This window comes from Delphinus delphis, chromosome 1 (genome assembly GCF_949987515.2).
Source record: "Delphinus delphis chromosome 1, mDelDel1.2, whole genome shotgun sequence".
NCBI lineage: Eukaryota > Metazoa > Chordata > Mammalia > Artiodactyla > Delphinidae > Delphinus > Delphinus delphis.
The window spans coordinates 177,894,041-177,914,284 of NC_082683.1; the positions used below are offsets into that span (position 1 = coordinate 177,894,041).

Below are 20,244 nucleotides of genomic sequence, written 5' to 3' on the forward strand. Positions count from 1 at the left end.
TGTTTGTGACTTTTCAAATCACAGTCCTCTACATCAGTAAAGGAAATAGGAACAGAATTTGTTGGACAGAAAAATAAGAGAAAAAAATTTAAATTCCATTAATAATATTTAATCAAGCTATCCTCTCTGCATGAAGGATTTCTGTACAGTAGATTTCTCCTATTCTTTGTCCCAGGTGAACTGTTCTAGTTATGAAAAAACAGAAATGTGTTTGTGTGAACCATAATGACAACCTACTTCACAGAGCAGAAATAATGATGAGTCCAGATGGTCCAGTGCAGGTGGTCGAAATTGCTACCTCAAAAGCTACCATTATTAAGTGATTTTTTCAAAGGGCTCACACTTCGTCCACCACCACCAATCAAGAGACACTTGCTCAGGCCACATTCCCTTGGATAAAAACTAAGAAGTAATTACTTCCTTTAAGGGATCTACATCAATTTCATCACAAACAAAGTTATAGATATGAGGAAGGAATTTCTTTGCAGTTCTTGTGCAGATGTTATTAATTCTGCAAATATAGATGAATACAATGAAAGAAAAAACAAAATATCCAATAAGGACAATGATTAACATATACTAGTGTACATACACACACACACACATACACACATACATACACACACATACACACATACATACACACACATACACACATACATACACACACATATTCAGAGACAGAACACTACATTAAAACACCAATTTACTAAGTGATTTTATCCTGAATTTTACATTTTTAACATTTGACTAAAGTAAAATGAATTAATAATTATCACATTTTATGATGGTTTAAATAGGATTGAGAACAAGTAAATCTAAAATACCTAATTGATGAAATAATTGTAATATTCATGTTTCTTTTTTTTTGAAATAGGACATCAAAAATTTTTATTACAATTCAACATGCTGTTCTAACAATGCTGTGGCCAATCCACCCAATGTTTTCTTCACATTCCTTCCACACAAGTTAATTTGTTTCACAAAGTGGAACTAAAGTATATTCAAGTCATTCAAATGCAAGCTACATAGATTCCTTATAAGTTACTGTATTAAGGTAGAAAAGAGGTGCAAGAAAAAAAGACATCCCAGAACTTATAATATAGGTTATCAAAATATTGGTACACAATATTTCCCAAGCTGCTTCATAATGATCCTAAAATTACCAGCAAGAAAAAATGGTACAAGAATGAGGTTTATGGCTCATCGGACTCCGTGTCATAATTACTGTAATACTTATTGGTGTAATAATTCTCATAATTATCCTCAGAAGGATCTCTATGAGACCGGCAAAAACGACAGCTACATCTAAATCTTTGCACTCTTGAGGGAGTCTCAATGTCGTTCTGCAGTGGTTCTCTTTGAGAGTCAGATGGAGAAACTCCTTTGCAGTAGTGCTTTTTAATAGATTGAATCAGCTGCTCCATCTTATCTCTCTGATCAGTTAACATGGTCCTCACCCCTCTCCTACAGGCTATGTTTTCACCAAGTAACCGCCCAGTCCGTTGAGGTAGACATTGTGGTAGAATGAAGGGCAATTTGATACTAGGGTTGAGGGTCAAGTTACTGAGGTCCTTTATTAACACTTCAGACATAGTTTGAGAGGCAACTGGAATTTCCTGGGAATTTTCATCGATGGACATTTGAGGAGACTCCAGGCTCCAGGTTGGGTTAACCTCAGATGAATCCATTGGGAGCTTGAAGCTCCCCCAGACCTTTGGGTTCCAGTGGAAGGTGATGCTTTAGAATGAAATTGCTACAAAGTAGCCTGGAAGAACTACAGAGCTAAGAAAGAGGGAGAAAAATACAAGCTGACACGGAGGGGAGAGAAGAATCCAACCCATGATTCTTTAAATTAGTTATTTTCAATAGGAAGCATTGCTGCCCCCATCAGGCATCTAAAAATTTCTGAGGAAAACTTGGTTGCAAAATAATTGTTATAAACTACTGGAATTTAGAGGCAGAATACCCTGATTCTAAATATCCTCCACATCGTAAAACTGTAACACACAAGGAAGACTTGACCCACATGATTTAGCAATGGCCTTGTCTAGCAAGCTAGATCATATTCTAGGTCACTAAACAAATCTTATTGAATTTCAAAGAATTAAAATTATTCAGACAATATTCTCTGACAAAAAGAGAATTAAACATAAAAAAAAGCAGGATATCAGATACACCTACGAATATTTTAAAAAGCAAGCAAAACTCTACAAAATACTACATTGACCAAAGCAGAAGTCTCAAAGAAAAATAGAAAACATTTTGAACTAAATGAAAATGAAAAGACAACCTATCAAATCTGAAGAATACACTTACATCAAGATGGGAGAGAAATGTATAGTATTATTACTTGGCGACTTAGATGAAATGGATCAATTCCTTGAAAGACTCAAATTATCTAAACTCACCCTAGAAGAAATAGATAACATGAGTAGTACTAAATTTGTAGCTACAAGACTATACTTTCAGAGATCATTTCCATAGTTCATTACTAAATTTGCAGCTAAAACCTTTCTGAAAAAGAAAATGTCAGGCATAGATGGCTTCACTGGTGAATTGCAACAAACATTTAAGGAAGAATTAATGCCAGTTCTTAACAATGTCTCCCAGAAAATTTAAGAGACAGCAGCCCTTCTCAACTCACTTGAGGAGGCCAGCATCTTTTGACACACAAGACAGAAATAATAATAAAAAGAACAATATGACATAAAAATAGATGTAAAATTTCTTAATGAAATACTAGCACATTTAAATAATATATAAAAACAAACAAAAAAGCACAATCAGGAGAGTTATGTTAGGAATGCAAGGCTAGTTCAACATTTGAAAACTAATCAGTGTAATTCATTATCTTAAGACAGTTAACAAAGACAAAAACAAAGGATCATACCAATAGGTGAGGAAAAAGTATTTGCCAACATTCAGCATCCATTCATGATTTAAAACAAAATTCTCAGCAAACTTGGAATAGAAGGGACCTTTTTTAATCTGACAAAGAAAAACCACAAATATCTACAGCTAATGTCAAACTTAATTTCAGAAGACAATGTCTTTCTCCTATAATCCATATCTAGGTAAAGACTTCATCTTTAACCACTTCTATTCAGACCTATTTAAAGTTCCTACACCTAATTTTATATCTTATTATTATTACCATCACCACTACACTACTACTACTCAAGAAACCCCAGAAATAATAACTGGACCCACCTCTGTCTACACCTTATGATCTCAGTTATAGATCTGACTCACCATAGGATGTGAAAACGCCATATACTCCCTCCGCAGCCCTTACAGCTAAGGGGTCCAAGTTATGTATCAAGGCTTTGCCAATCAGACTTAGCTTGATTTTGGGGCTAAAAAGGACCTCAATTCTGAACACTCCAGGAGATATAATTCACAAAGATTTCCCTCACCGTGGAGTTCTTGATGAAAGAAATCTGTGTAGTAGAGTTCTTGCTTCTTCCATTGTAGCAGGAAAGTCTATAGGGTGTGTTTCCAGCAGGGAGCAACTTGTGGCACTCAGTAGTCAGTGAGAAGGGCAGTGGTTTCCTCATCAAACCAGTCCTACAATATCATAAAAAATAATGAAATAATGTCATATGCAGCAACGTGGATGGACTTGGAGATTGTCATACTGAGTAAGGTAAGTCAGAGAAAGACAAACATCATGTGATATCGCTTATACGTGGAATCTTAAAAGAAAGGGGGGCACAAATGAACTTATCTACAAAACAGAAATAATGTTACAGTTGTGGAAAATAAACTTATAGTTACCAGAGGGTAAGAGGGGGAGGGATAAATTGGAAGATTGGGATTGACATATACACACTATTATATATAAAACAGATAACTAAAAAGGACCTACTGTATAGCACAGGGAACTCAAATCAATACTCTGTAATGGCCTATACAGAAAAGAATCTAAAAAAAAGAGTGGACATATGTAAATGTATAACAGATTCACTTTGCTGTAAGCCTGAAACTAACACAACATTGTAACTCAACTATACTCCAATTTAAAAAAAAAAGTAATAAAAAAGTTACCTAGGGCTTCCCTGGTGGCGCAGTGGTTGAGAGTCCACCTGCTGATGCAGGGGACACGGGTTCGTGCCCTGGTCCAGGAAGATCCCACATGCCGCAGAGCGGCTAGGCCCATAAGCCATGGCCGCTGAGCCAGCATGTCCGGAGCCTGTGCTCCGCAACGAGAGAGGCCACGACAGTGAGAGGCCCACATAACGCAAAAAAAAAAAAAAAAAAAAAGTTACCTAGTATCCTTCGCATAAACATCTATTCTGCTCTAGTAACAACCCTGAGTGATACGTTCCATAACTTTTGAACAGCCACCTGAAGTACCTGAAGATTGTTTCAAGACTCTGCAAAGGAAGCTACTGCACAAAAGAAATACTTTTATAATCTACAGACAAATATCTAAAATTTGAATTATAGTCCCAATATGTATTCTCTCTGAATCTCATTTTCTGCATCTGTAAAAAAAAGAAAAAAAAAAGCATAATTGGCCCATAGGATTGTAAAAGAGACTGCTTTGCACATTGTAATGACATGTTATAAAAAAAAAAGTTCTTTTCATGCAAAATTCTATTACAAGAAGTCTCGAATTACTTTTTGTCCATTGAAAATTTAAAGTGAAGAAGAAAATTAATTACAAGTTTTTCAGCAAATATTGATTGTTCTGAGTGTATTGTAAATTAAAATGAAGGAGAATTAAGTTCTTCATCATGGTAGAGAAGGAGATATATCAATTAAGATTAAGAAAAATATCTGTATTTACCTCAAAGTTAAAGATCGAGGGAAAAGATTATCTTGTGGTATATCAGGAGTTCAAAACTTTAGGTCACTGTTTTACACATTCAGAAGATATCAGAAGATATAAAAATATAAAACACCCTCAAGCTATCAAACTTAAATCTACAAAATACAGTAAAGTAAATATGAGTGTATTTGTGCTATTGATATTTTTTTTTCCAAAATTGAACAAATGATTCGCAAACTGAGAAAGAAAAAGTCGCTTAAAGTTTTAAGCTTAATAAGAAAAATAATTTCAATTCACAAATGCTATTTAGTGACTAGAGTTTGCTCTTGGGAAATAAAATTTTATCATTTTAATAAAACATTCAGAAATTCTCACTGTTGTGCATTTTAAAGTAATCTAATTAAAACCTAACACATATATATGGAATAAAAAAAAATGGTCATGAAGAACCTAGGGGCAAGACGGTAATAAAGACACAGACCTACTAGAGAATGGACTTGAGGACATGGGGAGGGGGAAGGGTAAACTGGGACAAAATGAGAGAGTGGTAGCGTATATATGGACATATATACACTACCAAATGTAAAATAGATAGCTATTGGGAAGCAGTCGCATAGCACAGGGAGATCAGCTAGGTGCTTTGTTACCACCTAGAGGGGTGGGATAGGGAAGGTGGGAGGGAGATGCAAGAGGGAGGAGATATGGGGATATATATATACATACAGCTGCTTCACCTTGTTATACAGCAGAAACTAACACAACATTGTAAAATAATTATAGTCCAATAAAGATGTTAAAAAAAATAAATAAATGCCACTCTGGGAAACTGTTAAAAAAAAAGAAAAAAAATGTCCATTGACAGATGAATGGATAAAGAAGCTGTGGCACATATATACAATGGAATATTACTCAGTCATAAAAAAGGAATGAAATTGAGTCATTTGTAGAGAGGTGGATGGACCCAGAGACTGTCATACAAAATGAAGTAAGTCAGAAAGAGAAAAACAACAGGAAAATGTATGCTAACATACATATATGGAATCTAAAATAAATGGTACTGATGAACCTAGTGGCAGGGCAGGAATAAACATGCAGACGTAGAGAACAGACTTGAGGACATGGGGAGGGGGAACGGGAAGCTGGGATGAAGTGAGAGAGTAGCATGGACATATATACACTACCAAAAGTAAAACAGATAGCTATTGGGAAGCAGTCGCATAGCACAGGGAGATCAGCTTGGTGCTTTGTGACCAGCTAGAGGGGTGGGATAGGGAGGGTGGGAGGGAGGGAGATGCAAGAGGGAAGAGATATGGGGATATATGTATATGTATAACTGATTCACTTTGTTATAAAGCAGAAACTAACACACATTGTAAAGCAATTATACTCCAATAAAAACGTTAAAAAAAAAACCCCAAAAAGCTTAGGAGAAAATTGTTTAAACAATATATCCATCATTCATCATATTTGCATTGACAAATTTTTAACATAAACTGTCAAAATTTTAATTTTATAGACTGTATGTGCTGTTAAATCAGAAGTTCCAAATATAGTCTTCTACCTTGCATTGCTTTACACTAAACATAATTTCAAAACACGATCTTTAAAAGACTATCAAATGTATCTATCTTAGAAGACAAGAAAATATGAGACAACATTCAGGAGGGCCCCCCAAATTGAGAAACAGAGAGGATTATTTTTTCCTTCCATAGGCCTACTGAATAAAGTTATAAGGCCAGTGTACCATGAACCTTAGTGAAATCACTTTAAATTGTTTATTACATATGTTCTTTTTCCTTACAGTTTTTAATTATTTTGCTACAAGTTGTGTGATTTTATTCCCTATGGTTTAAGAAAATGCATAAGGCAAATTTTGGATGAACAGTGATAACTCAAATATAAGAGCTTCTAGATTAAAATGATCATTTCAATTTCATTACTCCTCTTCAATGCTAATCAATTCAACTAAAAATTTCAATTATATATAGAGAAATGATAAGCTATATACTCATTTAAAATGACCATCAAAATATTGAAGGATTTAAGTTCTGAAATTTACCAAAAATGTTCAATTCTAAAATAATATTCAGTAATAATCTTTATTATATTTTATTATATTTCAAATTTATTTTTGAATAGAGACATTTATTTAGAAATTAATAACACTATAGATGGTATATTGTTATACCCACAGATTACATTATTAGTTTGTTAGCTAAAAGAAAATGCAAGAAATAATCAGTGAATAATTTCCCTTTATAACGTTCCCAAACTCAAATTTACTAAAGAAAATTCCAGGCATTTTGTTTAGAAATAATGGCTTAAGAGAAAATAGGGTATCTGAGCTTGAGACCTCATTATTTCCCTGCCTCAGCATGAGGTATTACAGATGTTATTAACACATAGACTCCTGGGAGAAACCTGGAAAGAAGTAGCCCAAAATTCTCATTAATTTTAGGAGGTGAAAACTGTGACAATCTGAATAAATAAATAGTGCTAATTGCATTTTTACACATTGGCATGCTACATTTTACAACCAAGAGAAAGGAATGAGTTGAAGGAGAAAAGTTTAAAAAACATTTTATGCATAATTGATCCAGTTTTGTTACAAATTATTTCTCAACCAAAAAAGGTATGAGCAATTACAGGATTAGAAGGAAGAGAAAATTGGAGAAAATATTATTCAAATAATCTATAAATACAGAAACACATAATCCATTATATTTGTATCAAATCTACATAAAGGAAAATTTATGAGTATGTTCGGTATTTGCATTTATTGAACCCTGAAATAAGACCAGCCTCTAACATCTGCAGGGTTGACTCAAGTATAAATATGAAGGCCCACATACCATGTGTCTAAATATTGGGCTGGCCAAAAAGTGCCTTCGATTTTTAAGTAAAAATAAAAGACACCTTTTTCATTTTAACTAAGAACTTTACTGAACAACATATTCACCCTTTTGTTCCACTACCTTCTGCCATTTTTCAGGCAATATCATAATTCCATCCTCCCAAAACTTTTTAATTTTTTGAACAAAGAACTGTTCCAGCTGCCCTTTACAGTCTTCCAGGGAATTGAAATGTTTACCTCTAAGAATTTTGTAAAGACCGAAATAAATGGAAATCTGAAGGGGCGATGTCTACTGAATATGGCAGATGAATCAGAATTTCCCAGCCAAGCTGTAACAGTTTTTGCCTGGTCATCAAAAAAAATATGTGGTCTAGGCAGAACACTCTATGACATAAATCAGAGCAAGATCCTTTTTGACCCACCTCCTAGAGAAATGGTAATAAAAACAAAAATAAAAAAATGGGAGGGATCTAATGAAACTTCAAAGCTTTTGCACAGCAAAGGAAACCATAAACAAGACCAAAAGACAACCCTCAGAATGGGAGAAAATATTTGCAAATGAAGCAACTGACAAAGGATTAATCTCCAAAATTTACAAGCAGCTCATGCAGCTCAATATCAAAAAACAAACAACCCAATCCAAAAATAGGCAGAAGACCTAAACAGACATTTCTCCAAAGTAGATATACAGATTGCCAACAAACACATGAAAGTATGCTCAACATGACTAATCATTGGAGAAATGCAAATCAAAACTGCAATAAGGTATCACCTCATACCAGTAATAATGGGCATCATCAGAAAATCTACAAACAGTAAATGCCGGAGAGGGTGTGGAGAAAAGGGAACCCTCTTGCACTGTTGGTGGGAATGTAAATTGATACAACCACTATGGAGAACAGTATGGAGGTTCCTTAAAAAACTAAAAATAGAACTACCATACGACCCAGCAATCCTACTTCTGGGCATATACCCTGAGAAAACCATAATTCAAAAAGGGTCAAGTACCACAATGTTCACTGCAGCTCTATTTACAATAGCCAGGACATGGAAGCAACCTAAGTGTCCATTGACAGATGAATGGATAAAGAAGATGTGGCACATATATACAATGGAATATTACTCAGCCATAAAAAGAAATGAAATTGAGTTATTTGTAGGGAGGTGGATGGACCTAAAGTCTGTCATACAGAGTGAAGTAAGTCAGAAAGAGAAAAACAAATACCATATGCTAACACATATATATGGAATCTAAAATAAATAAATAAATAAAATGGTTCTGAAGAACCTAGGGGCAGGACAGGAATAAAGATGCAGATGTAGAGAATGGACTTGAGGACACAGTGGAGTAGAAGGGTAGGCTGGGATGAAGTGAGAGCGTGGCATGGATATATATACACTACCAAATGTAAAATAGCTAGTGGGAAGCGGCCACATAGCACAGGGAGATCAGCTCGGTGGTTTGTGACCACCTAGAGGGGTGGGATACGGAGGGTGGGAGGGAGATGCAAGAGGGAGGAGATACGGGCATATATGTATACACATAGCTGATTCATTTTGTCATACACCAGAAACTAACACAACTTTGTAAAGCAATTATACTCCAATAAAGATGTTAAAAAAAAAAAAAAGCAAAAGATGGACAGCCACGGTGCCAAGGAATATATGCAAATGGCTAATAATAAAAACAACAACAACAACAAAAAAAAAACAAGCGGTCTTGCATTATCCTGATGGAAGATTATGGGTTTTCTGTTGACTAATTCCAGATGCTTTTCATCGAGTGCTGCTTTCAATTGGTCTCACTGGGAGCAGTACTTGGAATTAATCATTTGGTTTTCTGGAAGGAGCTCATAATCGAGGACTCCCTGCCACTCCCACCATATACACAACATCACCTTCTTTGGATGAAGACTGGCCTTTGGTGTGGTTGGTGGTGGCTCATCTCACCTGCCCCATGATCTATTTTATTCCACATTATTTTACAGAATCCACTTTTCGTCACCCGTCACAATTTGTTTAAAAAACGTGATGTTTTCATTACGTTTAAGTAGAGAATCTCATGTGGAAATACAGTCTAGAGAGTTTTTTTCACTTAACTTATGTGGAACCGGAACATCAGAATGATTCACATAACCAAGCTGGTGCAAATGATTTTCAGTGCTTGATTTGTATATTTTGAGTATGTCGGCTATCTCCCACATGGTATATCATTGACTGTTCTCAATGAATGTCTTGATTTGATCGCTATCAACTTCAACTGGCCTACCCGACCATGGAACATCGTCCAGGGAGAAATCTCCCGCATGAGACTTCACAAACCACTTGTGACATGTTCGATTAGTCACAGCACCTTCTCCATATACAGCATAAATCTTTTTTTTGTGTTTCAGTTGCATTTTTACCTTTCTTGAAATAATAAAGCATAATATGCCAAAAATGTTGCTTTTTGTCTTCCATCTTCAATATTAAAATGGCTACACAAAAAATCACCAATTTTGATACGTCTTTTTCTAAATGCATGCTGATATGACAGCTGTCATATACAATCTAACAAAATTGTTTTGAATGAAGTTAAAGATAACTAAGTGCTACTAGAGCCATCTTCTGGAAAAAAACGACCAAACCTTTTGGCCAGCCCCACATTTAAAATACAAAAATCAAAAAACAAAAACAAATCAAGACATCAAAGCATTATATGAAATATGTTCTATCATCCTACCTTGAAAATTATACTTCCATAACATCCTGGAAGGCAAGGATAGGGTTTCGAATTCTTGGACACTCCGAGTTTTATACCAGAATTGAAGACACAAAGAGAACCAAACAGAGTGGACGTATCTCTTTAACTCCGTAGATTCCTCCTTCATACGTGGCAGGGCCAGAGAGAAACCCTTTAAATGATAGGGTACCACCTAAAAATTGGTGTTTTACATCTTAATAATTTAGTACAGAACTGTGAGGAACAGAACTAATTATATTTCGTGAGGGCTTGATATTGGGTTAAAAAGCAATGAATCATTTCTAGTTTGGGTAACATGATTCTGTGTTTTATACTTTTCATCACTCTACCCCTACTAGAAAATGTTAGAAAATTTCATTTCACGTATGTAACAGCATTCTGCTACTTTGCTTCTCCTTTCCCCCTCCCTCTCCAGATTTGTTTCCCCCATCTTACAAATTAGTTGCCCTTGAAACTTGATGCAAGTCCTTCTAGAATCTAGAAACGTGATAAGTAGGAGATTTATTAAGATATTTCTTCTCAAATGTGGGTCTCTACTTAAATAATTTGAGCTGCCTACTCGGAGAACACTTTTTAATCCAACTTATTGTATACTGTTCTGATGAGAACATATACTATACAAACTCACTGTGGAAAACCTACCCTTGCCCAACTGTTACTTTTAAAATTTATACATTAGGTTTTGGTGAGTTTAAAAAAGTGCTTAATAAACTTTTAGTAATTTCTTATTTAAAATGAAATGCAAGTAAGCATTTCAAATGGCAATTTATTTTGCAGAAAGAAATTTAACTTTGGATCTGGCAAACTATACTCTTGTTTAAACTCACAAAAAGTTTGCACCAATGAAACATTAAAATGAGTGTTTTGGGCTTCCCTGGTGGCGCAGTGGTTGAGAGTCCGCCTGCTGATGCAGGGGACACGGGTTCGTGCCCCGGTCCAGGAAGATCCCACATGCCGCGGAACGGCTAGGCCCGTGAGCCATGGCCGCTGAGCCTGTGCAGCTGGAGCCTGTGCTCCGCAACGGGAGAGGCCACAACAGTGAGAGGCCTACGTACCGCAAAAAAACAAACAAACAAAAAAAAACAAAAAAAAACCCAGTGTTTTATTTAAAAAAAGAAAAGACCTCCATGCAAACAGACATGAGTTCTCCACCCTACTATACATACTATCTACTGTTACCTAATTTCAGAACCTTGATTTCCACATTTGTAATATAATACTTACACACTGTACATTTTGTATTGTAAGAATTATTCATAAGGTATATACAGTGCCTAAAAGAGGGGGTACTTAATAACAGAATCAAAATAATGCTGTTTCCCTGCAAATTCAAACACATACACACAGAGACATAATTTTAATGAGCACATTTTTGAGTAAATGAAGTAAGCCAAACAAGTACCTGAACATATGTCCAAAGAACCATCAGTTTCAAAATATACCTCTTCATATTAGATGTATTGGTTTTCTAATTTATTATTCCAAATATGGGCCAATCAATATAATCAATACAGTGGCGTCTTAAGGCTCAGTTATTTTACATAAATAAAGTAACTATCTTTTCCCATATATATAATGGTATTTAACTGTTAACAAAATTAACAGATTAAAGCTGTGACTGTTACACAGAATTAGAGCCATTCTCCAGAAAGGCTAATTATTTTAATACTAGGCCTTGGATTTGCCTGTCTAAAGTAAGTCACTTTCCGTTGTGATTGATTGCAGGTTCATTTGCATTCTGAAGTAGTACTCCTCCATTCTTTGTTTCACCCTCTGAACACAGCTATTTAAGTGTATTCCATTCTAGAGTTTACATGGGCTGCAGGTGCCAGTTCCTGTTGCAGCTGTGCATATATTTTAAAATGGGCTACCACAGAACACAGAGTGCAATGATATACCACATTTAATAAAGGTCTAGTTTGATTTGTATTGGGTTAGTACTTCCAGAAAGCAAAAGCAGGAACTAAATGACAGGCTTCCAAACTCTTAGGCCATCTAAACCTCTGGACATTGATTACAGAGGGGATGCTGAAAGAGTCTGTCATAAAACAGCAAAAATTTGTAAAACCATTCCCTTCAAAAGACTAGCCAGTGCATTGAATTATTAATGAAAGCATATTTGATTAAATGGTCCATGGCTTTTTAAAGCAAATATTACCTTTACAAAGTGCTTTTTGCATCAGAGTTATTTTGTAGTAAAAAACATTAAGAACTAGAAACATTATTGTTTTGTGTTCTTTTACTTTCTAGAATAGCATGAACTATTCTGGCATTATAAAGTGGTTTATTGTGATTTAAAAATATTTTCATTCCTCTGCCAAAGTCAAAGAATTCCACTGAGATATTGTATTCTCTCCCTTACTGTTTGGCTCTATACCAATGGGGGCTAACACATCCAATGCATTCCCTCAGCTAGTGTTATCTGCCTTCCACCTCGATCCACCTTTGGGAGGTGTTGACAGAAGACTGGAGTCTGCAGAGAGAAAGAGAGAGAAGCCATAGTATTTGTTCCTTTCCCTCTCTATATAGATGCTGTTTTTGGCAGTGGTTCTGTCTCTACCATGATTCTAGTTCCTGTTCAACAGCCCATGATGTTAGATTCTATTCGGTGATCCCTGCTCTTAGGGTCTTATAATCCATTGTGGTATATTGGACAATGTCCTCTCCCCAAATGTTTCCAACTGTTAATCTCTGGAATCTGTGAATATGTTACCTTACATAGAAAATTAAACTTTGCAGATATAATTATGTTAAGAATATTGCAATGGGAAGATGACCTTGGATTATTTGGATTGGACCAATATAATCACAAGAGTCAGAGGAATCTGATAATACATTGAGCTGACGGAGAATGAAATTACAACATATCAAAATTAGTGGTATAGACTTAAAGCAAGGCAGAGAGGGAAATTTATAGCACTATATAGTTACATCAAAAATAAGGACTAAAATCAGTATTGTCTCCCTTCTTCAAGAGACTAGAAAAAGAAGAGCAAAATAAACCTAAAGGAGCATAAGTGATGACTGAAAAGATAAGAACAGGAATAAATTATTGAAAAGAGAAAAGCAATAGGAAAAAGCAATGTTCTGGTTCCTTAAAAAGATCAAGAAAGGGCTTCCCTGGTGGCGCAGTGGTTGAGAGTCCGCCTGCCGATGCAGGGGACGCGGGATTGTGCCCGGGTCTGGGAGGATCCCGCGTGCCACGGAGCGGCTGGGCCCGTGGGCCATGGCCGCTGGGCCTGCGCGTCCGGAGCCTGTGCTCCGCAACGGGAGGGGCCACGGCAGTGAGAGGCCCGTTACCGCAAAAAAAAAAAAAAAAAAAAAAAAAAAATCAAGAAAATTGACAAATCTCTAGCAAAACTGGTAAACAAAAGGAAAAGAGGGGGAGTTGAGGAAGACGGCGGAAGAGTAGGAGGCGGAGATCACCTTCCTCCCCACAAATACACCAGAAATACATCTACATGCGGAACAACTCCTACAGAACACCTACTGAACGCTGGCAGAAGACCTCGGACCTCCCAAAACGCAAAAAAATCCCCACGTACCTGGGTAGGGCAAAAGAAAAAAGAATAAACAGAGAAAAAGAATAGGGATGGGACCTGCCCCAGTGGGAGGGAGCCATGAAGGAGGGAAGGTTTCCACACACTAGGAAGCTCCTTTGCGGGTGGAGACTGCGGGTGGCGGAGGGCGGAAGCTTCGGAGCCGCAGAGGAGAGCGCAGCCACCGGGGTGTGGGGGGCAAAGCAGAGAGATTCCCGCACAGAGGATCAGGGCCGACCGGCACTCACCAGCGCGAGAGGCTTGTCTGCTCCACCGCCGGGGCGGGCAGGGGCTGGGAGCTGAGGCTCGGGCTTCGGAGGTCAGATCCCAGGGAGAAGACCGGGGTTGGTGGCGTGAACACAACCTGAAGGGGCTAGTGCGCCAAGGCTAGCTGGGAGGGAGTCTGGGGAAAAAGTCTGGACCTGCTGAAGAGGCAAGAGACATTTTCTTCTCTCTTTGTTTCCTGGTGCACGAGGAGAGGGGATTAAGAGCGCTGCTTAAAGGAGCTCCAGAGACGGGCGTGAGCCGCGGCTAACAGCGCGGACCCCAGAGACGGGCATAAGACGCTAAGGCTGCTGCTGCCACCACCAAGAATCCTGTGTGCAAGCACAGGTCACTATCCCCACCTCCCCTTCCAGGAGCCTGTGCAGCCCGCCACTGCCAGGGCCCCGTGATCCAGGGACAACTTCCCCGGGAGAATGCACGGCACGCCTCAGGCTGGTGCAACCTCACGCCGGCCTCTGATGCCGCAGGCTCGCCCCGCACTCTGTGCTCCTCCCTCCCCGTGGCCTGAGTGAGCCAGAGCCCCCGAATCAGCGGCTCCTTTAACCCCCATCCTGTCTGAGAGAAGAAAAGATGGCCTCCAGCGACCTACACGCAGAGGCAGGGCCCAATCCAAAGCTGAGTCCCAGGAGCTGTGAGAACAAAGAAGAGAAAGGGAAATCTCTCCCAGCAGCCTCAGAAGCAGCGGATTAAAGCTCCACAATCAACTTGATGTACCCTGCATCTGTGGAATACGTGAATAGCCAACGAATCATCCCAAATTGAGTAGGTGGACTTTCGGAGCAAGATAGATAATTTTTTCCCTTTTTCTCTTTTTGTGAGTGTATATGTCTATGCTTCTGTGTGAGATTTTGTCTGTGTAGCTTTGCTTCCACCATTTGTCCTAGGGTTCTGTCCTTCCTTTTTTTTGTTGTTGTTTTTTTTTTTTAGTTTTTAAAACAATTTTTATCTTAATTATTATTTTTTATTTTAGTAACTTTATTTTATTTTATCTTACTTAATTTTATTTTATCCTCTTTCTTTCTTTCTATTTTTTCTCCCTTTTATTCTGAGCCGTGTGGATGAAAGGCTCTTGGTGCTGCAGCCAGGAGTCAGGGCTGTGTCTCTGAGGTGGGAAAGCCAAGTTCAGGACACTGGTCCACAAGAGACCTCCCAGCTCCACGTATTATCAAATGGTGAAAATCTCCCAGAGATCTCCATCTCAACACCAACACCCAGCTTCACTCAATGACCAGCAAGCTACAGTGCAGGACACCCTATGCCAAACAACTAGCAAGACAGGAACACAACTCCACCCATTAGCAGAGAGGTTGCCTAAAATCATAATAACACCACAGACACCCCAAAACATGCCACCAGATGTGGACCTGCCCACCAGAAAGACAAGATCCAGCCTCATCCACCAGAACACAGGCACTAGTCCCCTCCACCAGGAAGCCTACATAACCCACTGAACCAACCTTAGCCACTGGGGACAGACACCAAACACAACAGGAGCTACGAACCTGCAGCCTGCAAAAAGGAGACCCCAAACACAATAAGATAAGCAAAATGAGAAGACAGAAAAACACACAGCATATGAAGGAGCAAGATAAAAACCCATCAGGCCTCACAAATGAAGAAGAAATAGGCAATCTACCTGAAAACGAATTCAGAATAATGATAATAAAGATGATCCAAAATCTTGGAAATAGAATAGACAAAATGTAAGAAACATTTAACAAGGACCTAGAAGAACTAAAGAGGAAATAAGCAACGATGAACAACACGATAAATGAAAATAAAAATTCTCTAGAAGGGATCAATAGCAGAATAACTGAGGCGGAAGATTGGATAAGTGATCTGGAAGATAAAATAGTGGAAATAATTACTGCAGAGCAGAATAAAGAAAAAAGAGTGAAAAGAACTGAGGACACTCTCAGAGACCTTTGGGACAACATTAAACACACCAACATTCGAATGATAGGGGTTCCAGAAGAAGAGAAAAAGAAAGGGACTGAGAAAATATTTGAAGAGATTATAGTTGAAAACTTCCCTAATATGGGAAAGGAAATAATTAATCAAGTCCAGGAAGCACAGAGAGTCCCAGCAGGATAAACCCAAGGAGAAACAGGCCAAGACACATATTAATCAAACTATCAAAAATTAAATACAAAGAAAACATATTAAAAGCAGCAAGGGAAAAACAACAAATAACACACATGGGAATCCCCATAAGGTTAACAGCTGATCTTTCAGCAGAAACTCTCCAAACCAGAAGGGAGTGGCAGGACATATTTAAAGTGATGAAGGATAAAAAACTACCACAAAGATTACTCTACCCAGCAAGAATCTTATTCAGATTTGATGGAGAAATTAAAATCTTTACAGACAAGCAAAAGCTGAGAGACTTCAGAACCACCAAACCAGCTTTACAACAAATGCTAAAGGAAATTCTCTAGGCAAGAAACACAAGAGAAGGAAAAGACTTACAATAACAAACCCAAAACAATTAAGAAAATGGGAATAGGAACATACATATTGATAATTACCTTAAATGTAAATAGATTAAATGCTCCCACCAAAAGACTCAGGCTGGCTGAATGGACACAAAAACAAGACCCACATATATGCTGTCTACAAGAGACCCACTTCAGACCTAGGGACACATACAGACTGAAAGTGAGGGGATGGAAAAAGATATTCCATGCAAATGGAAATCAAAAGAAAGCTGGAGGAGCAATTCTCATATCAGACAAAATAGACTTCAAAATAAAGACTATTACAAGAGACAAGAGAAGGACACTACATAATGATCAAGGGATAGATCCAAGAAGAAGATATAACAATTGTAAATATTTATGCACCCAACACAGGAGCACCTCAATACATAAGGCAAATACTAACAGCCATAAAAGGGGAAATCAACAGTAACACAATCATAGGAGGGGACTTTAACATTCCACTTTCACCAATGGACAGATCATCCAAAATGAAAATAAATAAGGAAACACAAGCTTTAAATGATACATTAAACAAGATGGACTTAACTGATATTTCTAGGACATTCCATCCAAAAACAACAGAATACACATTTATCTCAAGTGCTCATGGAACATTTTCCAGGATAGATCATATCTTGCATCACAAATCAAGCCTTGGAAATTTAAGAATATGGAAATCATATCAACTATCTTTTCCGACCACAAAGCTATGAGACTAGATATCAATTACAGGAAAAGATCTGTAAAAAATACAAACACATGGAGGCTATACAACACACTACTTAATAACCAAGATATCAGTGAAGAAATCAAAGAGGAAACCAAAAAATACCTAGAAACAAATGACAATGGAGACATGATGACCCAAAACCTATGGGATGCAGCAAAAGCAGTTCTAAGAGGGAAGTCTATAGCAATACAATCCTACCTTAAGAAACAGGAAACATCTCAAATAAACAACCTAACTTTGCACCTAAAGCAATTAGAGAAAGAAGAACAAAAAAACCCCAAAGTTAGCAGAAGGAAAGAAATCATAAAGGTCAGATCAGAAGTAAATGAAAAAGAAATGAATAAAACAATAGCAAAGATCAATAAAACTAAAAGCTGGTTCTTTTAGAAGATAAAAAAAATTGATAAACCATTAGCCAGACTCATCAGGAAAAAAAGGGAGAAGAATCAACTCAATAGAATTAGAGATGAAAAAGGAGAAGTAACAACTGATACTGCAGAAATACAAAGGATCATAAGAGTTTACTACAAGCAACTCTATGCCAATAAAATGGACAACATGGAAGAAATGGACAAATTCTTAGAAATGCACAACCTGCCAAGACTGAACCAGGAAGAAATAGAAAATATGAACAGACCAATCACAAGAACTGAAATTGAAACTGTGATTAAAAATCTTCCAACAAACAAAAGCCCAGGACCAGATGGCTTCACAGGCAAATTCTATCAAACATTTAGAGAAGAGCTAACACCTATCCTCAAACTCTTCCAAAATATAGCAGACGGAGGAACACTCCCAAAGTCATTTTATGAGGTGACCATCACCTTATACCAAAACCAGACAAAGATGTCACAAAGAAAGAAAACTACAGGCCAATATCACTGATGAACATAGATGTAAAAATCCTCAACAAAATACTAGCAAACAGAATCCAACAGCACATTAAAAGGATCATACACCATGATCAAGTTGGGTTTATTCCAGGCATGCAAGGATTCTTCAATATACACAAATCAATCAACGTGATACACCATATTAACAAATTGAAGGAGAAAAACCATATGATCATCTCAATAGAGGCAGAAAAGCTTTCAACAAAATTCAACACCCATTTATGATAAAAACCCTGCAGAAAGTAGTCATAGAGGGAACTTTCCTCAACATAATAAAGACCATATATGACAAACCCACAGACAACATTGTCCTCAATGGTGAAAAACTGAAACCATTTCCACTAAGATCAAGAACAAGACAAGGTTGCACACTCTCACCACTATTATTCAACATAGTTTTGGAAGTTTTAGCCACAGCAATCAGAGAAGAAAAGGAAATAAAGGGAATCCAAACTGGAAAAGAAGAAGTAAAGCTGTCACTGTTTGCAGATGACATGATCCTATACATAGAGAATCCTAAAGATGCTACCAGAAAACTACTAGAGCTAATCAATGAATTTGGTAAAGTAGCAGGATACAAAATTAATGCACAGAAATCTCGGGCATTCCTATACACTAATGATGAAAAATCTGAAAGTGAAATTAAGAAAACACTCCCATTTACTATTGCAACAAAAAGAATAAAATATCTAGGAATAAACCTACCTAAGGAGACAAAAGACCTGTATGCAGAAAATTATAAGACACTGATGAAAGAAACTAAAGATGATATAAATAGATAGATATACCATGTTCTTGGATTGGAAGAATCAATATTTTGAAAATGACTCTACTACCCAAAGCAATCTACAGATTCAGTGCAATCCCTATCAAACTACCACTGCCAATGTTCAGAGAACTAGAACAAAAATTTCACAATTTGTATGGAAACACAAAAGACCCCGAATAGCCAAAGCAATCTTGAGAAGAAAAAATGGAGTTGGAGGAATCAGGCTCCCTGACTTCAGACTATACTACAAAGCTACAGTAATCAAGACAGTATGGTACTGGCACAAAAACAGAAATACAGATCAATGGAACAGGATAGAAAGCCCAGAGATAAACCCATGCACATATGGTCACCTTATTGTTGACAAAGGAGGCAAGAATATACCGTGGAGAAAAGACAGCCTCTTCAATAAGTGGTGCTGGGAAAACTGAACAGGTATATGTAAAAGTATGAAATTAGTACACTCCCTAACACCATACACAAAAGTAAACTCAAAATGGATTAGAAACCTAAATGTAAGGCCAGACACTATCAAAGTGTAAGAGAAAAATCTAGGCAGAACACTCTATGACATAAATCGCAGCAAGATCCTTTTTGACCCACCTCCTAGAGAAATGGAAATGAAAACAAAAATAAAAAAAATGGGACCTAATGAAACTTCAAAGCTTTTGCACAGCAAAGAAAACCATAAACAAGATCAAAAGACAACCCTCATAATGGGAGAAAATATTTGCAAATAAAACAACTGACAAAGAATTAATATCCAAGATTTACAAGGAGCTCAATAACAAGAAAAAAACAAACCCAATCCAAAAATGGGCAGAAGACCTAAATAGACATTTCTCCAAAGAAGATATACAGATTGCCAACAAACACATGAAAGAATGCTCAACATCATTAATCATTAGAGAAATGCAAGTCAAAACTACATTGAAGTGTCACCTCAAACTGGTCAGAATGGCCATCATCAGAAAATCTGCAAACAATAAATGCTGGAAAGGGTGTGGAGAAAGGGATCCCTCTTGCACTGTTGGTGGGAATGTAAATTGATACAGCCACTATGGAGAACAGTATGGAGGTTCCTTAAAATTCCCACTACTGGTCATATACCCTGAGAAAACCATAATCCAAAAAGAGTCATGTACGAAAATGTTCATTGCAGCTCTATTTACAA

The 20,244-nt window shown here is 37.2% G+C and overlaps 1 protein-coding gene and 1 long non-coding RNA gene across 2 annotated transcripts in view; both read right to left on the bottom strand.

The window, feature by feature from the left end:
- Nucleotides 1–1,196: 1,196 nt before the first annotated feature.
- LOC132432700 (developmental pluripotency-associated protein 3-like) lies at nucleotides 1,197–1,691 on the bottom strand. The gene has a single exon (XM_060023474.1). The coding sequence runs from the start codon at nucleotides 1,689–1,691 to the stop codon at nucleotides 1,197–1,199; it is 495 nt and encodes a 164-aa protein (XP_059879457.1).
- Nucleotides 1,692–3,493: 1,802 nt separating this feature from the next.
- The window catches only part of LOC132424957 (uncharacterized), a 156,251-nt gene continuing 139,500 nt past the window's right edge, over nucleotides 3,494–20,244 (bottom strand). The window contains exon 3 of the long non-coding RNA XR_009519312.1: nucleotides 3,494–3,570. This is a non-coding gene — a long non-coding RNA (uncharacterized lncRNA). The remainder of the gene's footprint in view (nucleotides 3,571–20,244) is intronic.

Excerpts from the sequence above, each read along its gene's own strand:
- LOC132432700 (XM_060023474.1), bottom strand. The coding sequence starts at position 1,691 with ATGGATTCATCTGAGGTTAACCCAACCTGGAGCCTGGAGTCTCCTCAA.